The 25,098-nt window shown below is 40.2% G+C and overlaps 1 protein-coding gene and 1 pseudogene across 41 annotated transcripts in view; one reads left to right on the forward strand and one right to left on the reverse strand.

Moving 5' to 3' along the window:
• The window catches only part of GLIS3 (GLIS family zinc finger 3), a 548,443-nt gene that overhangs the window by 366,540 nt on the left and 156,805 nt on the right, over positions 1-25,098 (reverse strand). The window contains exons 1-2 of one of the 41 annotated variants that reach the window (XM_077908945.1): positions 22,945-23,642; positions 22,470-22,590 (exon numbers count right to left, since the gene is read on the reverse strand). The exons of 36 other annotated variants lie outside the window; for them this stretch is intronic. Coding sequence is in view for 1 of the 5 variants with exons in the window: in XM_077908867.1 (XP_077764993.1) it covers positions 16,017-16,185 (169 nt within the window). In the remaining 4 variants the exon portion in view is untranslated. Of the gene's footprint in view, positions 1-16,016; positions 16,249-22,469; positions 22,616-22,944; positions 23,643-25,098 lie in introns of those variants that run through there. 4 more of the 41 variants (XM_077908936.1, XM_077908926.1, XM_077908965.1 and 1 more) reach the window with 4 other exon arrangements.
• LOC144289822 (prefoldin subunit 1 pseudogene) lies at positions 20,481-21,039 on the forward strand (annotated as a pseudogene).

Here is a 25,098-nt window from a genome sequence, read left to right on the forward strand (position 1 = left end):
AATAGTTCTAGATATTGGTTGCATAACATATGTGAAAGTATTTGACACGTACACTGAAAAATAATTAACATGAATAGTGGCTTAGTCGGTTGAGTGTCCAACTCTTAACCTCAGTTTAGGTCTAGACCTCAGGGCTGTGAGTCCCAGCCTCCACTGGGCTCCACACTGGGAATGGAGCCAACATAAAAATAATAAGAAATAATAATAATAAAGATGATAAATTTAATGTCCTGTGAATTTTACCACAATTAACATTTAAAGAAATTGTGTCCAGCAATCCCATTCCAACATATCTTCCTAAGAGAAATTAAAGTATACATGCACAGAAATATCTGAACACAAATCTCCATGGCAGCATTAATCATAACAGCCAAAAAGTAGAAACAACCCAAATGTCTACAAACGGATAGAGAGATAAATAAATTGTGGTACATCCAGATAGAGCAATACCACCAAAAAGTTCAAGAATTAAATATTGGTACTTGCTATAATATGGATGACTCTTTAAAACATTTGCTAAGTGAAGGGTACCTGGGTGGCTCATTTGGTTCAGCATCTGATTCTTGAGTTCAGCTCAGGTCAGGATCTTGGGGTTATAAGATCAAGCCTGACAGCAAGGTGTGTGCTCAGCAGGGAGTCTGCTTGGGATTCTCTCTCTCTCCTTCTCCCTCTACCCCTCCCTATCTCATGCTCTCTCTCTCTAAAATAAATAAACATTTTTAAAAATTTGCTAAGTGAAAGAAGTCAGACACAAAGACCACAGTTTACATGATCCCATTTATATGAAATGGCCAGAAGAGGCAAATCCACAGATGCAGAAAGCAGACTCACAGTTGCGTGGAACTGAGAGTGGACTGAGAAGCAACTAAAAAGGCACATGAGGACTATCACTAGGATGACAAACATGTCCCAAACTGAATTACGGTTGTACAATTCTGTAAATTTACCGGAGATCACTGGACTGTATGCTTCAAGTGTGTGAGCTATGTATGAAACTATACTCCAATAAAAAATATTAAGTATAAAACAAACAACAAGGGTCACTGATCTGCTGTCTTCATGGACTGATATCCATCACTACCCGCCCCCACCACCACCACCACCACGTTTGAGTTTTAGGAGTTTCTGCTAATGGGTCACAGCTTCACTTCTAAACCATACTTGGGGCTGATCACACCTTGGGAACAGAGATGGGTCATCAGATCCATTCATTCATTCAGTAAGCAAATGTTTACTGAGGCACTATGCTGGGGTACTCAGGGCAAAACCAGAAACAAGGCAGATAATGGGGTATTTCTCAGTCTCAGGGCTTAAGAGTTACAGACATATGAGCAGGCGAAATAAAAGAGTGTGACACGGTCTACAATAAGAGGATGTACAGGGGATCCCTGGGTGGCTCAGCAGTTTGGCGTCTGCCTTTGGCTTAGGGCGTGATCCTGGAGTCCCCGGATTGAGTCCCACGTCGGGCTCCTGGCATGGAGCCTGCTTCTCCCTCCTCCTGTGTCTCTGCCTCTCTCTCTCTATGTCTATCATAAATAAATAAATCTTAAAAAAAAAAAAGAGGATGTACAGGTGTGATAGGGCACACAGATGAGGCACCTTAGCTTGATGACAATATCAGGAGAAGAAACTCTCAGCTGGCATCTGAAAAGCAAGTATGAAAACAAAGGTGAGGCAGGCAAGGGGAACAGTTTTCTGTGCAGAGGAAAGAGCTAGTGCAAAGTCCCAGGGGCAGGAGAGATGGAACACTTGGAGAAGTGGTACTGCTCAGTGATATTGTGACAGGTGAAGAGAAGGAAGAGAAGTTCTAGAAAGGCAAAGAGGTCATACTATAAAGGGCCTCACAGGCATATTAAAAAGTGTGGGTTTAGTGATATAGAGAGATGATGAAGTGCTTTCAGCAAGTAAAGATGAGGATCAAATTCAGAGTTTGGTGGAAACAAAATGGAAAGGAGTCACAACTTGAAGCAGGAAGATTCATGAGGAAGGGGTTACAGACTGATGGTGGTCTGGGCCTGAGGAGAGACAGAAGCTGCCATGACAAGTGTATCTGCCTGCCAGGAAGTGGCTTATTTTCATGCATCTTCCATCCATTCCTGTGTAGACCTCAGAAGAAGGTATTGAGTCCTCCAGGAACTAACCAGGTTAAGGCATTTATTCTAGCCCCTTTTCTTCTAGTCGTTTCCTTTGATTCAGACATTTGTTCTGCTTTGCCCCCTTAGCCTGCCTCCTCCTTGTTCATTTCACATGGCTTGTTTAGAAACCCTTCCTCCAGAAAGCCATCCCTGACAACCCAGCCACATCCTAGGTTACAAGCCTCTTCCACATGTTCCCTTTGAAACATGTGCTTATTCCCTACATAGCATATATTATACATTTCTGCAGCACAAGTGCCCATACACTGATCTGTTTTGTCACTAAGCGCATGCTACACAACAGAATTTTCTATGATAAGCAGAGATATTCTGTATCTGTACTGTCCAATATGGTGCCTGCTAGCTACATGAAATGTGGTAATAGGACTAAGAAGCTAAAGTTTCTATTTTATTTAGATTTAGATTTATACAACCACATGTGGCTACCATATTGGACAGCACAGCACTAGGCATTGTAATCTGCAAACACAGGCACTGTGTATTGTTCCCTGCTGAAACTGGCATATAGAGAAACACTGGGAACATAACAGGAGCTTGATAAACATTTGTGAAAGAACGAATAATATTCACAGGCTCAGAGCACCAATTATTCTATTCATTCATTCAACTCACTCATTCAACAACCACACTTATTAAGCATCTGCAAGGTGCTTGGTACTGTGCTAGATGGGAGGGTCACACATCAAATCCTCTGCTTTCGTGGTACTTCTATTTCGATGGGAAAGGCAAAAATAAACATGTAAGCAAAACGAACAACTTCAGAGAGACGGGTTCTATTTTTTTAAAAAAAAGCCAAGGGAAGGGGATAGAGGATGATGCCCGGAGTGTGTCGGTTTTAATGGCACTATCTCACAGAGTATTCGGCAGAGCCTCTGCTGCCCCAGCACATATCAAACAAAACTCATGATGAAAGTTAATGGAACAAACTTTAGCAGAAAGTAAGATAATTGCTCAGAAATAAATTCTGCTCTCTGATCATCTTGTCATAAAAGCTTTCAAGTATGCATTTTTGTGGAAAGGAGGCAGTGGCAAAATTGACCCATATTCTGTTTCAAAGCTATTAATGTGTCAAATGGTTAGCCCCAGAAGGCAGGGAATTTCTGCAAACTTGTGGAGAAAAACATCTTCTGAATTACTTAGTGTCACAACATGTGTCAAAACCAGTGGCCAATCAAAATCTCCATCTGTAGCATGTACTTCTGTTTTGCAATTCAATCTACCCCACATCTACTGAGCATCTCCCCAAGTGAGGGGGCTATGCTTAGCTTCAGGAAAGAAACCCCCCACAAGGGGAAGAAGAGAAATCACACAGTTTTAATTAATTACATAATTAATTAAAAATTAAAATTAAAAGGCAATGTGGGCAAAGCGTATCACACCATTTTCTTTTTTTTTTTTTTGGTGAAAGAAAGTAAGCTCCTTCCTAAAAGTTCTTTATCCCTGGTCATAAAGTCTCCAAGGATGCTGTTTTCTCTCCTAAGACCAAGGTTATTTTGTAATTCCACATTGTGCATAAAATGAAATCTTCCTTCACTACCGCAGCACCTAACACCTTTGAGATACAAATCATGTTACTGGGATACATGTCAGAATATAAAGTGCATTTTGTAGGCTGGAAAAAAATCATAAGGCTGGTTAGCAGCACATAATGCATACTAGTCACCTACCCAAGAGGAGATTCCCCAGTAAGATTATCTGGACTTTAAAAACACTTGCCCACCTCTCCTCATCATGAAAGTTAAGGGAAACTGGGCAGGACAGCATTCTGTAGTTGAAAAGCCTTGTATAAATGGTCATTAGGATAAAAATGGGGACTCTGCCCTCATAGCAGCAGTAACTGACTGGTGAATAGATGACCCAATATTCAAGAAAAGAGAGCAGAGATTGAAAACTTAGCCTCATGAACATAGAGGCAAAACTTCAGTGAGCTCAGCCCCAGCCTCCTCCTTGGAGGAGAGGACTAATACACAAGCAAATAAATCTGTGAGCAAACTCTCCCACCTCACCTTTGAAAGTCTCCAAGCAGAACCAGTCTTAACTGCATGCACAGTCATTGGTCACATGTTTGCCTGTGAGGGGCAGGTAAAAGATATGGATATGTGCATGCATATATGTGTGTGTGTGTGTGCACATATAAACATGTGTGCAGATGGTAAAGATACACTCACTTTCAGGTGGGTAAGGAGTTCACTTCTCTTGTTAATTACAACAGCAAGCTTTTATGGAGGATGACACATGGCTTATCACTTATGGTGAGGAAAAAATCTGTTTGGCCTCATTGCCACTCTACTGAGAAGATTCCTGGATTTTCCCAGGCTCCACTTTTATCTTCCAAGCGTCAAAAACCCTGGAGCTTCAGTATAATGCCATCACCTGGGTCTATGCCATGGAATCATCTTTCTATGATTCAGTTTCAATGCAGTGAATACTCCCGTCATCAGCTTCCCTTTCCAATACCTACTGAAAGCTCTACACTCTGAAAACATGTCTGTATAACTGAACCACTTCAAAGTTTCTTCGTGACACTGTGTTACTACAGAGTCATGTTCCAGCTTTCAATGTTTGTTTTCTTCAATAGTTCCACATACTTGGTTGGTATTTGCTTGCCTTTAAAAGAAAGGCAAACTTCATCGTTTTTAAAATCCTTTTCTTAAAATGGTTCTGTAGTATAGCAATAGATATGGGAGAAAGTGAAAATCAAAAATCTGGTTCTAACGTATTCTAAATTCAAAGAGAACTCTCATCTTGATGCTGGACTCCATGTTCTTTGCAGGGATGGTCTAGATGCAGCCTTCCTAATGTTTGAGAAAATCATGTCCATATAAATTTATTACATATGCTTAAAGAAAAAAATTTTTTTAAGTCTTTGACTTTCCTTTCTATTTGAATAGACAGATGCCAGGGCAATTTTTCTTTCTCGGTTCCAAATTAATTCCATGTAGGGAGAGAATGTGGATTGAATTGGCAAACTTGTTGGACCTGGAGAACCCCACCGGGTTCTGAAGGAAGGCAGAGGAGAGCCAGTGTTGAGCGGCCACATGTGAGCTCACCACGATGCACACCTGGCTCTCTGGTTAGGGTCCTCTCTCAATGCCTCTGTGATTTACAGCCCACCCAAAGGCTAATGTGGCCTAGGACTCAGGTTTCAGAATGCCTCACCTTTGCCTGGTAAGTTTATCCTTACGACAGCTATGGATCTGTAAATATTCATTCTTTATCTGATGAACAGGGTGTGGGGGAGGGGGCTGTCACAACAGAAAGATGAAGCAGACAAGGAATGTCACATGCATTCTATTAAAAATCACAACTCCTCCTCTCCTGAATAGCAAATTGCAATCAATCTGATTTGCCCAACAGCATGAGAATGGAGACTTCAATCCATTAAAGAGTGAGCATTCTAAGAGGAACAGAGCCACGCTAAGGGGGCTGCTGCTGCCAGGAGCCCTGGCACTGGGAAATGTGTAAGTGAAGTGAACAAAGAGGAACACTTCCAAAGTTAACTCCAGGAGCAGCCCCAGTGGCACAGCAGTTTAGCGCCGCCTGCAGCCCAGGGCGTGATCCTGGAGACCCAGGATCGAGTCCCAAGTCAGGCTCCCTGCATGGAGCCTGCTTCTCCCTCCGCCTGTGTCCCTGCCTCTCTCTCTCTCTCTCTCTCTCTCTCTGTCTCTATGAATAAATAAATAAAATCTTAAAAAAAAAAGTTAACTCCAGTTTGATTTTGTCAGTCCCTTTGTGATAGACCCCACTGCCATGGAACAATTAAACAGGGTCTGGAAATGTGAAACCAGGCATCAGGGTGACTGGTTCATGAGCACAAAAGTGGTCAACCCAAAACCCAGCAGCCAAAGAAGCGTTTTGGCCTTCAGAAGAATATGTGCAGGGAAGTCCAAGGACTGTGGATGTGACTCAGTCACTTGGCCCAGACACCATAGGCCATCAGCCATAAAACCACTGCAGCATTTAAAACAAAACAAACACACAAAAAAAAAAACTTTGATCAGCCTTCCCCCTGCTCGACAACCATCAGTATAGGGCCCCTCTCCCTAAATGTGGGCAGGCAAATGACTCCCTCCCACAAAGTGGCAACACTGGCAGAGATTCCTAAGAATGAAAATCTGCAGTGTCCATACCCACATACAGTGCACAGTTTGGACTCTCCTGGTATCTGAATGTATCACCCTTCTAGAAAGAGATTAAGAAATGCCACGTGGTTCTAAAGGAGGCCACCTGCAGAACCCTAATCTCCCAGAGGTTCCTCCTTTGGACGACAGGCCTTGTTTATAGATTTTAAAGTGTTAAGCTCCAGAAACTGTAAGGCTACTACAGTTTAATTTACCTGTCATGAGCCTGGGCTAGGGTCCTATACGGATGGTCCCTTAATAAGTAACTCTTCAGCAAATAATCAAGAACAAACTCCCCATTTTCTGGTCACTTTCAGTTGGCATTTCAAATCACAATTCAAACAAAATTAAAATAAACAAAGGGATTTCTGTGGAATTAAATTTTGCAGCAGCATGAAATAGTATTTAATAAAACAACCAACAGACAATAATGGCCTTTTTAAAATTAAAGCAAGATGAGGACTTACAAACATATGGCACTTATTTAGCATCTTTTATGAGATTGAAAAGCTCATCAAAATGGACTTTTCTTCTCCCTCTACCTCCACTAAGATTTATTTAGATTCTGCACTAGAAGAGATGGTACAATACGCCTAAAGCAGAACTCTCTCGATCTGTGTGCTGGACTCTGTTCTCTTCAAGCCAATCTGGTCTATAGTCTACCCCAGCTGCTCAAGCATAAAAGCCGCACATCATCCTTAATTCGTCACTTCCCTTCTACCACCATATCTTATCAGACAAGTCCTATTGGTGATATTTCCCAAATCCATCCCCAATACATCCACTTCTCCCCACTGCCATAGCAACTACATGGTCTACACCAGAGCTGTCCAACAGAACTTTCTGTGATGCTCGAATGGTTCCAACATGGTAGACACCAGCCACAGGTTTCTTTCTATGGAGCACCAGAAGTGGGGCCAGTGCAACTGAGGAAAACAATTAGTTCTATGTTCATTTACTGGGGGAGGGAAGTAGAAATATATGTTTTTAATTGCCTTCCCATATGCTATTTCCTTGGAACAGGCTGGGTTAGATCTCTCTCACCCTCTTTCAACCCTGGCCTCACACCCTCTTGCTACTCTTTTCATGCCTTTTTCTCTTCTCATCCTTCTCTTACCCCACAAACTTATCTCTCATGTTCTCACATAGAAAATGTTGGCTAGCTCTTTTTTTAAAACTTTTTTTTTAATTGTGTTAAAATACACTTATGAAATTTTCATTTAAATCATTCTTAGGTGTATAAGTGAGAACGGTTAAATACATTCACTTCTTTGTATGTCAACCTTAATCTTAATCTCACAAAACTAAAACTCTACCTGCCAAGCAACAATCCCCTCTCATCCAGCCCCTGGCAACCACCATTCTACTTTCCATCTCTATAAATATGACTACTCTAGGGACCTCATTTAAATGATCACACACTATTTATCTTCGTGTGGCTTGTTTTGGTGAGAAAAAAATTCCTAGGTTCATCCACATTGCAACACGTGTCAGATATAGTCATTAATTTGGAATTAAATTTAAACTGCCACACATGGCTAATGGCTAACATATTGGACATCATCATCTTTCTCCCAGGTTCCCACACCAACTCCTGCCCCCTAAAATCCATGCTTCATGTTAGCAGCCAAACTAATCTTTAAAAAAAAAAATCAAAACATACCCACACAGCCCATGCCCTGCCCCCCACCATCTTAAAACACCCCTATAGCTTTATTTTCTTCATAAAACTCATAGCTATCTGAACTAATTCTTCCTTATTTTTTTAATTCTTCCTTATTATTTATTATCTGCTTCCTCCTTTAAAATATAAGCCCCACGAGAGGCAAATTGGGTCACCACTGTATCCTTACTAACTTAGTGCTTGGCACATAAGCAGAGCCCAATAAGTAACTGCTGAATGAATGAATTTGGAATAGACATTTTTAAATTTAATCTTGTATTTCTTTTTTTTTCTTTCTTTCCAGCAATCCTCCACCACTGGACATGATTAATGAATCCTCCTCTAACATGATCAAGTGCTTGGAGCTTCTGTATCTACTATGTCCACCTCTCACATGGCTCCCCTGTGACCACTAGTGCAAATCTGACAGACAACCAGCCAACATCAGGTATACAAGCTATAGACAGTAGCATTAGGTCCTCATAAGTATCACAGCAGCTTAGGAGTGCCATGCTCGAAGCCAGAGCTTTCAAAGATATGTCCTTTCCTTCACAGATGATGGGTGTACCAAGATGAGGGGTACATGAACACCCACAGCCCCCAGATCTGTTGACTGCATTCCCTATGAATCTTATCCATTTAACTATTTAACTTTATGTGCTGTACAAATATCACCATTTTCTATGTGTCTCAAGATACACAAAGGATTGTAAAGCATTGTGAACTCACTAAGCCCACCCCTCAATAAATGAGATCAAATCCAAAACTCTCAAAATGACATCTGAATATTTAGAAATCAGTTACTTCTCTCCTGCTCATATTGAACAGAGAGAAAGATGAAAAAATACCACTTATGAATTTCACTTTAATTCAAGAAATTCCTAATCTAAGTATCTTTCAATGAAAAAAAATGTTGACTTTTAAATCTTTTTGTTTGTTTTCGAGAGAGAGAAAGAGAGAATGCCAGCAGGGGAGGGCAGAGAAAAAATGAGAAAAGAGAATCTTAAGCAGATGCCCAGTACCTGATCAGGGCTCAATCTCGGGATCCTGAGATCATGACCTGAGCCTAAATCAAGAGTGAGATGCTTAACTGACTGAGCCACCCAGGTGCCCCCACTAATTTTTTTAAAGATTTTATCCATTTATTCATGAGAGACACACACAGAGAGAGAGAGGCAGAGACACAGGCAGAGGCAGAAGCAGGGAGCCCGACATGGGACTTGATCCAGGGACTCCAGGATCAGGCCCTGAGCTGAAGGCGGTGATAAACCGCTGAGCCACCCGGGCTGCCACCGCTATTTAAAAAAAAAAAAAAAAACTCACAAGTCATACAGCTGAGCTGAGGGAAGGGAGAGTCCTTGGTCAGTAGAGTAAGCATGCACATGAGGCCCATGGTAGGCAGGGCAAGGATGGGGACCTGCCCCATGAGACTGTTATATAGAGAGGTTAGGGTCCAGGAGATGACCCACAAAGCCAGGAAACTGGAGGCAAAAAAAATCAATATACTAAAGATACTAGAAGCAGGGTTCTCACTGTTGGAGAAAAGGAGATACAAATATGCTAAGGGATAAAACTAGAATAAGTCCTGTGGTGTTGGACTGGAATTGAAGATAGAAGAAACAATGGGCTAGGACAAGAAAGTACTAGATGAGACTGGAACATCTAATTATAGCTGAAATTCTAAAAATTGCTTAAAGAATAATAGGGACATTTCAGAAGAACTCAGGAGGCAATTTAAAAGGGCTCCCACTGGCCAAATTAGGAACATTTTCGACATTAAAATAAATATTGCGAGCAATGCATTATAATATATTGGAAGAAATAAAAATCCATGATATACTGTATCTATAAATACATCTTTTTTTACTGATGAGTTAAATTAATAAATTTAGAAGAAACAATGGGCTTACAAAATAATCAATGTAACTAGAAGCAGAGGGTAAAAGTTTGATGCAGAATAGGATGTTTAAATAATGTCCACGTCTATAACTACTTTCAATTGATCCAGAAAAAAATACATACCTACATAGAAAGATACAGATATATATCAAAACTCAACATTTATGAAGAAAAGAAGAAGAATGATAAAGTAAAAATGAAGCAAAATGTTAACATTTGGGGCACTGGGGTCAAGGGCATATGGGAATTCTTTGCATTAATCTTATAACTTTCCTATGAGTTCCAAAGTGTTTAAAAATTTTTAAAGTTAACCAAAACTGTATAATTAACATGGAAAAAATAAAAAATATTTGGTATTTTCTTGGAACCCTAAAACATATGTAAAAATAGATGTTATAATACAGGGCCCTTGAATTAGCTAGAAAAAATTTTTCTCCCGTTCTCCTCAGATGAATAGAAATATAAAGATCAATTAGTGAGGTAAGAAAGAGGCTTTGAAACTTCCCTAGATTTAATTCAGGTCCCTGACCTGATTTTTCCCCACAACTCTCCTTTGATATCAAAAAATGTCTGAAGACAAAGAACTACCAATGTACAGAATGGAAAATCTAATTCTTGCCTTCAGCTGACACGTGACTATATCATGAGATGAAGGGGCAAAGATAACATGGAAATACCAAGGGGCAGAAACAGTTGAGAAAAGCACTGCATGAACTGAGAAAAAGAAGGAAAATAGGAAGCCAAGGCAAACATGGTGATAACAATCAGACCATCTGAAAAAGCAATATCATCCATCCTTAAGCAAGAAGTAGTCTCGAGGCTGGGAATCACATCTAGGAGCTTTTGAAAGGGGACCGGAAGTCATCCAGGCAAATTTCCCACTGTAAAGAGAAGGGAACTGATAACCAGAGCTGGGTTGTGGCTTGTCTTCAGTCTGACAAAACCAGACAAAAACCCAGAGCCTCTCAGACCACCACATCTGCATCTTCTATGCAAAACCTCTTTTGGGACAAAGGCGATCCATCTGCATGGCAAGCTGGAGAGGACTTTATGCTATATATTCAGAAGTTCAGTCTCTATCTTGCATACGGCTCTGGGGAAAATATCAGGACCAGATCATGGATTGAATCTGCCCATGGACAGAATCGGACAGGGAAGGAGGAAGAAGCTACTTTGGCTCTAGGGAGGATAGAATTGGAGCTGTATCCCAGGCCCAGAGGACCCTCCAGATGTTTCTAACGCATGCTGCCAGTGCCACCTTCGGGCCTCCTCCCTTCCCCTCCTTTTCTTCACCCAGAGCCTGTGAGAAGATGTGTGTAATATCACTTTACCAGTTCCAAGCTTTCTGGCCATGTAAACCGTGATGGACCACAACTTCTCTAGATCCTGTAGCAAAAGCATCCTCCTTCTCTCTCCTATTGCCACTCCTACACTAAATACTATCCCATCTACCCAGCTTCTCCCATGAGCCACTGATCTAAAAAACAATCTCTCTCTGCATCAGACTCCTCATGACTCACTTCTTCTGGAAAGCCCTACAACCTAGAAAACGGACACACAGAGATGAGTTGCTTAGAATGGGCCCAGTGTTTCCCCCTGTACTCAACCTTTTCTTTTGTGAACCACTTAACACTCATCACCTACAGCAATAATAAACAGACCCGGCCAAGATTTTTGCTTAACCCCACAGCACTGAAGCTTGCCAAATGTCTCAAGTCACAGTGTCACTGTCTCTTGCACAGATTACTAATTCAGTGGGCAAGTTTTAAGATGTGAAGGTCAAAGAACAATAGCACTTTAAATATATATATACATATATATAAAGGCATCATCCAAACCAAGTCAGGGCAGTACCAAGTCCAGGGGGAATGTGTTATACTTTAACTATGTGCTAGCAATTTGAGTTTAAAAAAGAAAAAAGCAGTATGTGTTTTGTATTTCAACGCATTGGCTTAGCAAGTGCATATGTTTGAGATAAAAGACATCAAATTCATATTGCTGTCAGTAAGATGAAAAAGATGTAGCATTCCATTTCTCAGGCCAACATGTTCATTCACAAGGCTAGACCATGCAGAAGGGGAAATAATAGACTGTGCCTCTGTTCTGTTTATCTCAGGAGCTTTCAGATTTTTACTCCTTTAACTGCTGTTCCTTAGAAAATTAGGGGGAAACACTTTTTAGGTAGGCTGGGTTTTCTTTTTTTTAAGACAGAGAAAGATTACTTTTAAAGTACTTACATCTCCCACACCTACACTCCACAAGATGAATTCTTTTCAGATTTATGAAGTTGCTTTGAGATAATCTGGACCCAATTTTTAATTTTACCAATTAGGAAACAAAAAGACAGATGGAGAAGAGATTTCACATCTGCACTGCCTCTTCTTCCTTTCTACCCTTGCATTACCCACACATCTCAAAGCTGGAGAAAACACAAGCCTTAGTCTCATACTTTGTGACTTTGGTAAAGTCATTCAACCTTGTAGGAGAGACAGACACGACAGATGACTTCTTACTGTCACTGCTTCCAGGGTTTATAGCCCATGAGTCACTATCCCCAGGTCAAAAGTTTATAAGTACACCTCCCTCAAGAACATAAGCAAACTGCCTCATATTTCTCTCAAATCCTCAAGCCCACTGACTGATCCTCTTAGAGAGCCCCCTTTATTTTCTCTAGAATCTGAGATTCCCATAGTATTCCCTGTATTCCCATAGTTGATCTCATGGTTCCTTCATGAAAGAAGTTTGTTTTCATCAGCCTCTAAACACCCACAGGAACCTCTTGAACAACTGCTACCCACATTAGAACTTTCCATGAATTTCCATGCTTATTTCATGAGCAAGTAAGTTCACTAAAGAAGCCAACCTAAATTCCTTTAGGCTTTTAGCCAGTAGTTTTAAACTCCATCTATGTTCCGAAATTAAGATTTGGGGTTTTATTTTAATTTGCTTAAAATATTGATGCCTTTCTATATTTTCCAGTTATGGACAATAGTGCTAAGAAGGCTTTATGAGGATGGACATTCCAGGCAGTAAAACTGCACATTTTGGAAATTTTACATATCGGGACCTGTTCTCTATAAATTTCTGATCCAATTTGTCAGGCTTTTTGGTAACTTCTACAGTGGAAACGGAACAAAACAAAATAAGCAATATAGGAGAGCCATCAAATCCAATAGTTTCTACATTTCTACAACAAACAGCCAGAAAAAACCCACCACAGTAAACTGCTAAACTCACAATTAGAAACATGTTGAAAGTGCCAAGTGGTATTTATACTGAGACAAGGAAAGCTCCCACAATCACACAGAATGGGCTCAGAGCAAACTATTTTCACTTGGAGCTCCTGGTACTGATACAAAGCACACATAACCCCTAGCTGACACTCAGCCCCTGCAGGTCACAGTTCCTTAGCCTGTAAGACAATAGGAGGTGATCTCAGAGATTATTTCTAGTCCTAACATATATTTGATCATGATTATTACCAAGTAACGAAAAGCCTGCTAACAAACAATGAACTTGTCAATTTCTCATCTGGCAGTCACAATGATAATTTCAAAAAAGGTATGAATGTTTATCATCAAGATGTTTTGTAGGATGTTGGTCATCACGCACTGTCCTCTTTATGAGGGCTCTGGGAAAATCACTGTCTTGTGTCTCGTTATTAGAAATAGCCCTGTTTCTCTTTTTCGCCTTATGGGCACCATGATTCACATGGCTGGTTATAGTTCCCTCATCGCACTGGCTGCAGGAAAACTCTGATCCAAATCTCTGACTCACCTCTAACAAATAGTACAGAGCCTCATGAGATGTATTTTGGGTCCTAACTTAACCCGTTGTTTCACCTTACTTCCCTGTCTCCCCATTTCCTCACTGAACTTTTTTTCTTCTTTTTCTATTGTTGGTATCTGTGAAAGCTACCTTTAACAATTTTTGAAACAAAGGAGGTATTTCAAGCTATTTTCATTTACTGATGTCACTGTTGAACAGCAAAATTGTTCCTTCGGTGACTTGCATTTTTCAAACTCTGAACAGTGTCACTATACCAACACATAAAAGCATCCAAGCATCCATTTAATGTTCTCTTGCACATAATTGTATGCCAAGATTTGGATCACAATTGTCACTTTGAGTTTCATTATCATTACTACAACATTTTTAAATCCTTACATTTACATAAATCTTCACAGCAATTTTCAAGTGAGCCTTCACATTCAGCTCATGTGATTTTCTAAACAACCACACGAGGTGGATACAGGGGATGCCATTAGGACAATCTTCATGTTTACAGATAAAGAAGACACACTCAGAGAGTTTAAAGCAGCATGCCCACATGGACAAAGTTAATCGAGTAATGAAGACCACAGGGGTTTTTTCTTCCAAGTCTAGCATTTTTCCCTGTAACTACAAAATTCTCTCTCTTACATAGTTGACTGTGAAATTTTGTCCTGGGATATATGACTCAGACATTTTACTTAGTTGGTTTTCCAAGCAGTATCAGCCTGCTAGTCAAAATCACATCAATTACCCTTCAGTAATGGAACCTGGGCATGATGAAAACGAGGCAGCCGAGACTCTGGAAAATTTCCTAACCATTAGAAAATGCATGAGTCATTTATTTCCTCCATTGGAATTCAGTGATGGCATTAAGAAAACTCATTCCTGCAACCTAGCAGGGAACACGAATGCTTTAATGTGGTCTGCTAAAGCAGTCACACCGAGTAAAACTGCCTCTTGAGTCACTAGAACTAGTGGAGCCGTTTAGTAGTAGATGAGATTTAGACAAGGCAGGCTGGAGAGAAGAGCTAACTAACTGCTTCTTGATGATGAGCTCACACTACTTCAACCACATCTAAGGGAAAGAATCATGAAGTTCAAATCATATTAATTTCCAAGTCATTGACATTGCTAATGTATGAGAGGGTGAAATGTTGACAGCTTGAACTCCTGGGACCTTGAATAAACCAGAGTCTATTCATCCTACAAGTCATCAATTTGGGAAGTAAGGGAACACTGCATATGCAATTTCTCTGAGTTTTAATTTCTTTGGGGGAAATGAGGAAGGTCACATATTTTTTAACTCAACATTCTATGACTGCATGAATACCTCTTAGCGCCACCTACCTGAAATACTATCGTTTTAACAATTGGCCGGGATCTTAAAATATATTTATATAATGTGTGGGTAATGGGTAATGTTCCAGCACATTTAAATCATTATTCAGGAATCTGACTATTTTCCTTTAATCAACTTTAAACATATACTGGTTTAAATTACTAATTCCTGCCTCTGAGACAACATATCCATATATGTGTCTTTTCTCAACAGGTCATGCATTAGATGCTCAAGTTAATTCTGCTTTCCAACATCTTGACAGTAAGAAGGAGCAAAAGTAAGATGGTCTCTTACTTGTTTGCTTTTCATTTACAGAGAGCATGAATTGTCCCCAACTAATTTATAGAGTTCTATGGAGATAAGACCCTGTATATGCTTTTAACAATGCATGCTCAGTGCTTTGCATGGAGTCACAGACTAAATATTTGTTGAATACATTTAAAAATTACTAACAGAGACAAATTACAAAATTCAAACAGAAATAATACCTCTTCTCTAGAGAAGGTTAAAGGGTATTGTGCCAAGGCTCAAACTCTGTAGCACAACCAGCCTGTGGCTCAGGACAAGTGAACAGTAAGACAGAGCTAGGCAAAGAGAGAACTCTATGGCTTCCTGCTTCTTTCTTAAACAGAACTTTATAGCATTACTTCAAAGTGTGGAGCTAGCAAGGTGTGAAGGAGAGAGCCAAGTCAACTTCTGGCCTCTCCTTATCTGTGTAACCTTAGGGAAGTTACTTAGCTTTCCTAAACCTTGATTTCCTCTAAAACAAAATGGGGCAGGAGTAACAGTATGGATCTCATAGAGTTGTTGATAAGGACTAAAAAGACAATGGGTGCAAAGTGTCCAGCTTATTGCAAGACCTCAATACATGGTGGCTATTATTATTAGTTCAAAGTAAATTTCTAGAGTATTAACCCACCCAATATTAAAGGGAATCAGAATTATTCATCCCTAAGAGGAGCATAGCCAATATTAGATACACACACACACACATACACACACACACACAAATCTGGTGAGAATAAGCAATAAGAGCATTCTTGGAAGAAAAACAAAAGTCCTACCACACAAGTAGGAAGCCTGGTGCGGGAAGCAGTCTGCAGAAGGACAACCCAGCAGTCTGTCCCTTTGCTTTGCTGATGGGGAGAGATGGAGAAGGAAGCAGTGAGCTCTGCAACAGCTGGCAACCTCACCAAGTACTTCTGTTTTTCTCTTCCTCCCTGTCTTGGGCATTTCTCTCTGAGGCAGGTGATCTTTCCTGCTCCCCAAAAGACAGGGCTGAGTTTGCTGGACTCCCAAAGATGGTTCTGGGTCATATTATGTTACAAAGAAAAAAAAGCAGTAAGTTAGACCCACATAATGATAGTCTTAAATGGAAAGACGGGAAGAGCTACTGAAGATTTTAAAACAGGATTTGTGGAGGAGGCAGCGACTTGAGGATTGTACCGGCCTCTTTGGTATGATCCCTGTCCTAACGCAATGGCAAAACATGGGGCAGATCAGCCCAAAGCTCTGGGCACAGAAACATTTGTGATTCTAATGTGTGCTCTGGTATTTCCATGTGAATATCACACTATGGACTGAAGAAGAACTTTAACAAGCCACTGAAAAACCTGAATAATATCTGAAAAAGCCAGCATCTCTAAGAATTGCAGAAGACAAAGGAAGATTCAGGAACTCTGGAATTCATAAAGTCTTAACCTAATGTCACACAGCAAGCCTATCTGGGACTTCTTCGAGATCAAAAGTTTCTAGGAAGACAGAACACTATAGGTGTCACTATGGAATGAAACTGAAGCCTGATCCAGGTGAAGGCTAAGCAGTTCTGAATTCCCTTCAGAAAGAAAAAGAAAAAAAAAAAAAAAACAAATAAACAAACAGAGTCCATGCAGATCCCACCGAAAGCCACGCTGTTTGGGATCCTGGAGCCTCCCTTCATTTCCTCCAGGGCTGCCCATGGACCTCAGGGATATGGGCAAAGGGACAGTGATGTCACAACAGGTATGGCACAGCCATCCTGGATCACAGAGCTTGTTGTGATCAGTACATGTTTAACTTAGAAAAACCTTATCGAGGACCCTTCTAACAATTCTCCACCCTCAAACCAGGAGGATTATTCCTCCTATTCTCAACAAGAACAGAAGGGGAGTGGGCAGGAGGATTACACAGTCACTAAGTGGCCAAAGCCTTATATTGCCAGGGAACAAAAATATAGAACATTTTCAGAAAGACAAAAGGCTGAATGAAAAATTGGTAGAGAGAAGACTAAGAGAGCAATGAAAAGAAAAAAAAAAAAGAGGGAACTGCTCCCTGAGGAATTAAGATAGAAATTTAATTTTTAAGTGCTGTGTTTTAAATGCTGATGGGACATTCTGGGCATGGCTGACAGGGCACACAGAGTGACAGGAGGGCCTGAGACAGACAGGAAAACTCGGACGGGGACAGGGGAAATGGTGAGCATACACGACTCCCTCAGTGTCATGATGAACTCTCGTGTGTAGGGCCAAATTTCCATCAAAACAAACTGAAAAAAAAATTCACCTATGAAGATGTATTTTGCATATACAAACTCACATTCATAATTAGTGAGACCAAATGTGTTAACAGAATGTCTGCTCTCAGCAGATGCCTGCCACAAACAGGGGCAAGGAGCAGAGTGCAGCACAGTACCCTAGGTACCTTTCTGCAAAGTGCTTCTTAATCCCCCCATGTGCCTATGCCTCTCGGCCTCCAGGTAAACAATCTTTGTTCTTAATAATCTGTGAACACAATGATATGAAATAAAAAATGGTCAAAATAATGATGCTTCACATCTACATACAGCCCCAATACAGAAATTGCTGGTGCCACCTATTGTTGAAAACACAGAACTGAAGGGCTCCTTGAACACTGATGACAAGAGACAGAAGCTCTACTCTGTTATCGACTCGAGTGTGAAGTTCAAAATCCACCTGCCGGGAGAGCCACTAATAAAGAAAGTCCACACTACTCAAAAATAAAACAAACCCATGGTGGACATTAACAACTCCCACATAATGCTTTGTTCAGGACAAGAAGATTTTAGTAATAGTTAACAGTCTTGATGTAAAAAAAAAAATCATCAGATGGCTTTATATATACTGATAGAGGATGAGCTCCAAAGCAGGCTGTTGTGTGTAAAGACAAGGCTCAGAACGCTGTGCATGTGACATGTGACCATTTAGTTTTACAGAAAGGGAACATAATGTGTGTGGCTGGGTCACCCCAGCACAGGTGCACAGGAGAACAGCAGTCTCTAAGACAGGCCGGAGCGAGTGAGGCAGAGGTGGGGATAAAGACGTGCTTTTACTGAACATGCTTCATGTGGAAATTTTACTTTATCTACAAACTACCTTTTCAAGAGATTTTTAAAAGAACTGAAAATAAGTAAATGATCATTCTGAAAACAACAGTTGATATTAAGTTACTTTATGTAAAGAGGGCATTTCAAGAGATCTAACCCAGGGAGATTACCGTGACCAGTCCTCAGACTTGAGGATCTGAGTAGAAGAGCATGAACTGCTCTCATGACAGCTAAGTTACTATGAGCTTTAAAAGACTTTCTGGAAGAGGAGCTGGAGCTGTCGACAGTACAGCGGCACCTTCGCACCCTGAAAAAGTACCCTGAAGCAGGGATAGTTTCTGGTTCTTTGAATTTATTAAGATGTGAAAATAATAAATTATTTTGCAGTTTTATTAACATTTGCTTTTGTCGAAGCTTTGATATAAATAAAGTCTATACTACAATACTAGCTCTGATTTCAAAGATAAGGGAAACCCTAACAACTCATGAAGCTTTGTCAGCTATTTCAACACATGAGAGCTAAGTGGAAGTTTATACTTGGGTACACATCATATCAAATGTCGCATCTCCTGAAAATTGGTTCTGGAGAATAATTTCTATAAACTTACTTATTTCTTAATACTACTCTCCTTAACTCGAGATAATACTGACATTTACACTGAAGGTGGAGTCTTGAAATTTATTCTGAATATTGCCCAATCAAAGTCATACCAGGAAGAAAGTAAAGCCCTTAATTTCTGAAGCAGTTCTGCCAGAAAAGGTTAGAAGGGACAGGCAAATCACAATACAATAGTACCTGGGCATTCCTGGGAAAACTACTTTAAAATCGGCAGACTGGCAAAGTGAACATGATACAGGTCAGGTCAGCTCAGCCCTGCAGGTCCGAGCTATGAAACATTGTCTCTGATCAAAATACATAGTTTACATTCTGAAATTGAATTTTTAAACAAGAAGATCAGTAAGATATTATCAGATAAATCTCCACTGACTGGAAAAGAAACAAAAAGAAAGAGGACAGGGGGGGGTGCAGGTAAGAGAGTAGGAGAGAAAGAAACAGACAAGAGAAGAGAGAGAAGAGAAGAGAAGAGAAGAGAAGAGAAGAGAAGAGAAGAGAAGAGAAAGAAAGAAAAGAAAGAAAAGAAAGGAAGAATGGAAGGCAGACTGGGATCAAAGAAATGTAGGACTCCCAAAACAGAAGCAGACAGGGCAGAGAGAACTAGACTTCTGAGAAGTAGGGAGATCCAGCCACCACATGCCAGAGGGAGATGGGGCCCAGCTCACTGTCTGAAGCCCTCCTCAGCCAAGTATTCATGGAGAGAAGTCTTAGGAGAGAAATTGAGTCATACTGTCTGCTTGCTGTATGAATCTGTGATATTTCCCAAACCATCACAGAGCAAGCATAAACACCATATAATACTCAGTTTTGGACAGGGCCTGAAGCACCAAGTGAAGGCAACTGCAAAACCACAAGAGCATTAGTCAAGGAAGGAGAATGAGAGGCAGAAACAATACAAAAGAAAGCAAAAAATCCCTCACATTTGAAAGGAATCCACAAACTAGAATTACAAATATACAAAAAGATCTAATTCTGAGAAAGTCTAATCAACCATCCAGTTATTAATTCAACCCAAATGAAAGTTAATTTCATAGAACAGCTAGATAAAATTTAAAACAAATAGGCTTGGGATGATTAAGATGAATAAAGAAGCAATAACCATGAAAAACACTCAAAAATTTATGGGGGAAAAAGAGTAAGAACAGATAAATGTGTTTATTTATTTATTTATTTATTTATTTATTTATTTATTTATTTGAGAGAGAGCACAAGCAGGGAGGAGCTGAAGAAGAGGGAGAAAGAATCTGAAGCAGACTCCACACTGAGCCTGGAGCCTGACACAGGGCTTGATTCCATGACCTGTGAGATCATGACCTGAGCCAAAACCAAGAGTTGGACATTTAACCAACTGAGCCACCCAGGCAATGCAGAACAGATAGATATTTTAAAAAACAAAAGTCCTGGATAGTAAAAGCATCCTCACTGATCTAGAAAAATTCAATAAGTTAAGATAAAATCTGTATCTTGACATACCCCAAAAGAACAGTGAATCAGAAGATAATACTAGGAGGTATAATTTTACTTTACCTAGAAGGAAGAACAAGGAGAAAATATATTTTTCTTTAAAATATTGAGATCCGGTGAATCAAGATGGTGACTCCTGTGGATCTGGAGTTGAAGAAGGCCTTCACAGAACTTCAAGCCAGAGTTATTGATACTCAACAGAAGGTGAAGTTTGCAGATATACATATTTAACAGCTAAACAGAACGAAAAAGCATGCACATCTTACAGATACAGAGATTATGACTTTGGTAGATGAGACTAACATGTATGAAGGTATAGGAAGAATGTTTATTCTTCAGTCCAAGGAGGTAATTCACAGTCAACTGTTAGAAAAACAGAAAATAGCAGAAGAAAAAATTAAAGAACTAGAACAGAAAAAATCCTACCTGGAGCAGAGTGTGAAGGAAGCTGAGGACAACATCCGGGAGATGCTTATGGCATGAAGGGCACAGTAGGAAATATCCAGCTGAAGCTTCCTGCCCCTTCCCATTCCTGGCAAGGGCAGGTGGGGGGCCAATGTGGAGAAACTTCTCTTCTGCCCTGATGGATTTTTTATCCATAACCCAGAAAACTCTGTTTTCTACTTCACCATGATACCCTTTCAGGCCCCAGTTCTGTATTTTTTATCCTGGCTCTGTCTGCCACCCCTGTCCAGAATATTCTTCTTCCCTGGGGGTGAATCATAAACTCCCAGGAGAGGGAAGATGGGAGCCAGGACAAATAGGGGAGCTCTGCCCAAGCCTATTAACTAGTTATGCTCTTTAGACCAATAAAAGGCATGTGTTCTCCCCAAAAAAAACTAAACTAAACTAAACTAAACTAAACTAAAATAAAATAAAATAAAATAAAATAAAATAAAATATTGAGATTCAATTAGGAGATTCATTAGATAGATTAAGAGGCTCTGCTATATGTCTAATAACAACACCAGAAAAAAAAAGGAGAGGATCATAAAGATGGAATATTTGGAGAGATTTCCCACAATTTGAGAAAAATTCTTAGAGTGAACACATGAGCAGGACAAAAAGATAAATCCACATCTGTGTACCCTGTTATAAAACAGAAAATCTCAGAATAAAGCAAAACTCTTCAAGGAATTAGATAGATAGATAGTTAGCAAGCTTGAAAAGCAAAACTGAGACCAACTATGCTAAAATCTTCAAAATATTGAGTAAAATTGCTGACAACCTAGAATTTTATGCCCAACTAAACTATCATTCAATCACGCAAAATAAGACATTTTCAGACATTCAAAGATCAAGATTTTATCACTCACAGACACTCACAGGAAGTACTATTAAATAGTGTTTCTAACTCACAGACCATCATGGGAAATACTATTAAAGTATATACTGCAAATGAACGTAATGGAAGGCATGGGGCTTAAAACACTGACATCGACAAAGCTGATGAAGGCCTTATAGTTGTTTCTATGAAAGCCCTTCACTCCAGTCTACAAAAGTTAATTTTCCCAAGCAATACTTTTTTCTTTAGTTACCAGAAATCAAGAGAAACATTTCTTTAAATTTTTTAGCTTTTTTAAAAGATTTATATAAATTTGTTTTTTAATTCACTATTTTGTATTTCCAAAAAAAATTGTTTAAAAATGAAACAAAGGAGTCTAACTTTAAGCACTACATTTTCTACGGTTCCTGTCCTCACTCTGCCATGAGCTGTGTGACTGTAAACAATTAGATAACTTCTCTGGATCTCAATGTGTTAACTAAAATAGTGATAATAATCTCTAACTTAGTTTGTTGAAGAGTTAAAATATAAGAAAATTTGTAAACATTACCTAAGGACTAACAACAGGTAAAATACTAAAAAATATAAAACGACAGCTACTATTCATCATTGTCATCATTAATTCTGGAAATAGCCACAATAAAGTTGAAAAAGTTGGAAGAGATAGAAAGGTCATGTAAAATTAGAAGACCATCCATCTATGCTATATTTCTATTCTTTTTTTTCCTTCTACAATTTCCAAATACTAAGTCATGTTTAAACATCTGGCACTGAGATGTTAGTAAATGACAGTTTAAAATTACCCAGGAGGGGATCCCTGGGTGGCTCACCGGTTTGGCGTCTGCCTTTGGCCCAGGGTGCGGTCCTGGAGTCCTGGGATCAAGTCCCACGTCGGGCTCCCAGCATGGAGCCTGCTTCTCCCTCTGCCTGTGTCTTTGCCTCTCTCTCTCTCTCTCTCATGAATAAATAAATAAATCTTTTTTAAAAATATAAATAAATAAATAAATAAATAAATAAATAAATAGATAGATAATTTTTTTTACCCCGGACACCGTGACCATAGAGAGAAGACTGTTAATCCTAATATACCTTAGTGGAAATCAGTATGCAGGCAAAATGTTTCTGTGTTTGGGACAATTTCTTTTCTACTCTAATAATCAAAACTCTGCTCCCAAGACCACCACATGACTGTAATGCCTATATTAATGAAAAGGATGAGCTCTGACGACCAGTTACATCATTTTGACACCAATGATATGAATACATTGGTGACACCCTTTTTCAAAGAGAGCGTTCTCAAATTACCTTCAATCTTTAAGACTGGCAGACGAGATGGATTCCTTGATCCTCTTGGTTAACTACTGCTTCTTTTGTGACAATCTCCAGCCAAACTCCCAGAAGTCACAGCTAGCCACCATTATTACAGAAAACTCCGATCTAGGCACTTGCCAGGTCTCTTCCAAAAAGGTTTGTCTTTGTAGTGGGACTGACCCTTCCTGTTCAGGTGCTATCCTAGGTTTGCCAATCTTGAGGCGACCAGAACCTCCAACTCCCTCCAACTTTGACTAAGGGAAGCTCTGCTCAAGGGCAATGAAGCCCACAGGGCTTATGGTATGCTTCAAGGGGCATTTCCAAACACTCACACCCCAAGACTTGGTGCGACTGTTACAGTCCAGGTGTACAAATCCTGTGATGCCCTCAGCCTCCAAGTTCAAAGACCTTTAACTAAAGTGACTCCCTAGACCCTCACATGGGTTTTCCTGCATTATCATTGCTATTATTACTTCACAGACCCCCTGGAGAGAAGTCTGTCTATGGAATGCCTGAGCCTTTGGTAATCCTTTCAATTTCTCACACCTCTAAAGCACTTGCTGCTGGAGACCACTTTGACCAGTGACGAGTTAGACTGCCATTTCTGATAGCTCTATCCTCCCCCCACTCCCCAACCACTAGAGGTAAAAGAAAACACAAGTTTAAAACCCAGGGAGCTCCTTGGTCAACCTTTTCAACCTCATTTATTCAACCTCTCAAAAGCAGAAATTCTGGTACACAAGACATCATACCATGCAGTTTCAGGAGAGGCAGGATGGTATAGTGGAATAAATATGGCTCAAGAGATATAGTTGTTTGATTGCTGCATACCAACTATGTCACCTATAGTAAGATTTTTAACCTCTCGGGTCTCCGTTTCTTCATTTGTAAATTCAAGATATAAGAAGATGTATCCCAACGCATTGTTGTCAAGTACATGAAAGAGCATATGTAACATGCTTAAGCATAGTACCCAGGATACAGTGAGTGTTATTATTACATTAGCCCATTACTTATATACTCATTCTTAATACTAAGAGGTTAACTGGCTTACTCAAGGTCATATGGCTATAAAGAGACAGTGTCAAAATTAGAATACTGGTATCTCTGACTTTAGACCTTCTGGTCTAAGCTTTTAGGCATTACACTCTGCCTCTCACAACACTGTCTAGAGTTGGAAGGACTGGAAACCATGCCACTCCAGATCCTCCCTGGTGTCAGCCTGGTCTGCCTCAGTGAGGTGTGGAAAGTAGCACCCCACTGAACTTAATAAAGATGTGATGAGGGGGGTCACTGAGTGAGCAGGGCTGGGGAAGGTCTCCTAAAATGTGCATTCAGGGAGAAGCCTCACATATGTGCCACTGCTTAGGACTCAAATCGAAACTTTTATCAAGCTCTGTATCTAACAACTTGATCTCAGCTTAGCCATGCTGGGAGTAAGCTCAGAATGTTTCTTGTAGTGATTCGGTCCTTTTGGTAAGTGCCAAACAGAGCAGAAGAATTCATTCACCCCCAGTCACTCCTACTGGCTCAAGGCTAGCACCCTTTCTAATGGCCAACAGTCGTCCTTTCTGTACTCCTTGGAATCAAGGTCCACTGTGAGTGTGAGGGGTGTGTGAATGCGTGTGTGAGTATATGAAAAATGCACTCCATCCCGGGGCACTGAGGTATCCCCAAAGCTGGCACGATCTGTCATCTAAGATGCAAACCAAGATCATTATCGCTTAATCACTTCGCTATACTTAAACATCAATAGTGGCAGGGCTGTGCGCTGGCGAACACTGATTAAAGAGAACCAAAGAAAGGAACAGAGGACTGAGTCAAGCCTTCTCTGCAGAGAGCATCCCGGCATACTGATGAACTTCTTTTTCAGATGGTGCCAATTGACAGAGACAACAATCACCCCTAAAGAGCAAAATAACTGTGTAAAAGAGATTTTGAGTATGGCTCAAGCTGCTTACTGATTAACGCTTTTGCACACAACACTCTGCACAAACCTGCGCCGTCATTGTTCCTAGTAAAACAAACCTTTGTTGACAACTGGAGACAAATGATCCTTGCTGAGCAAGTTCACCGCTCTCACACAGCTTAATAGTTGGAGCGCTGCTCCCTGGCCGCAGCCAGGAAAACTTGACGTGGTTGTCAAAA

This window comes from Canis aureus, chromosome 1, assembly GCF_053574225.1.
Source record: "Canis aureus isolate CA01 chromosome 1, VMU_Caureus_v.1.0, whole genome shotgun sequence".
Classification (NCBI taxonomy): domain Eukaryota; kingdom Metazoa; phylum Chordata; class Mammalia; order Carnivora; family Canidae; genus Canis; species Canis aureus.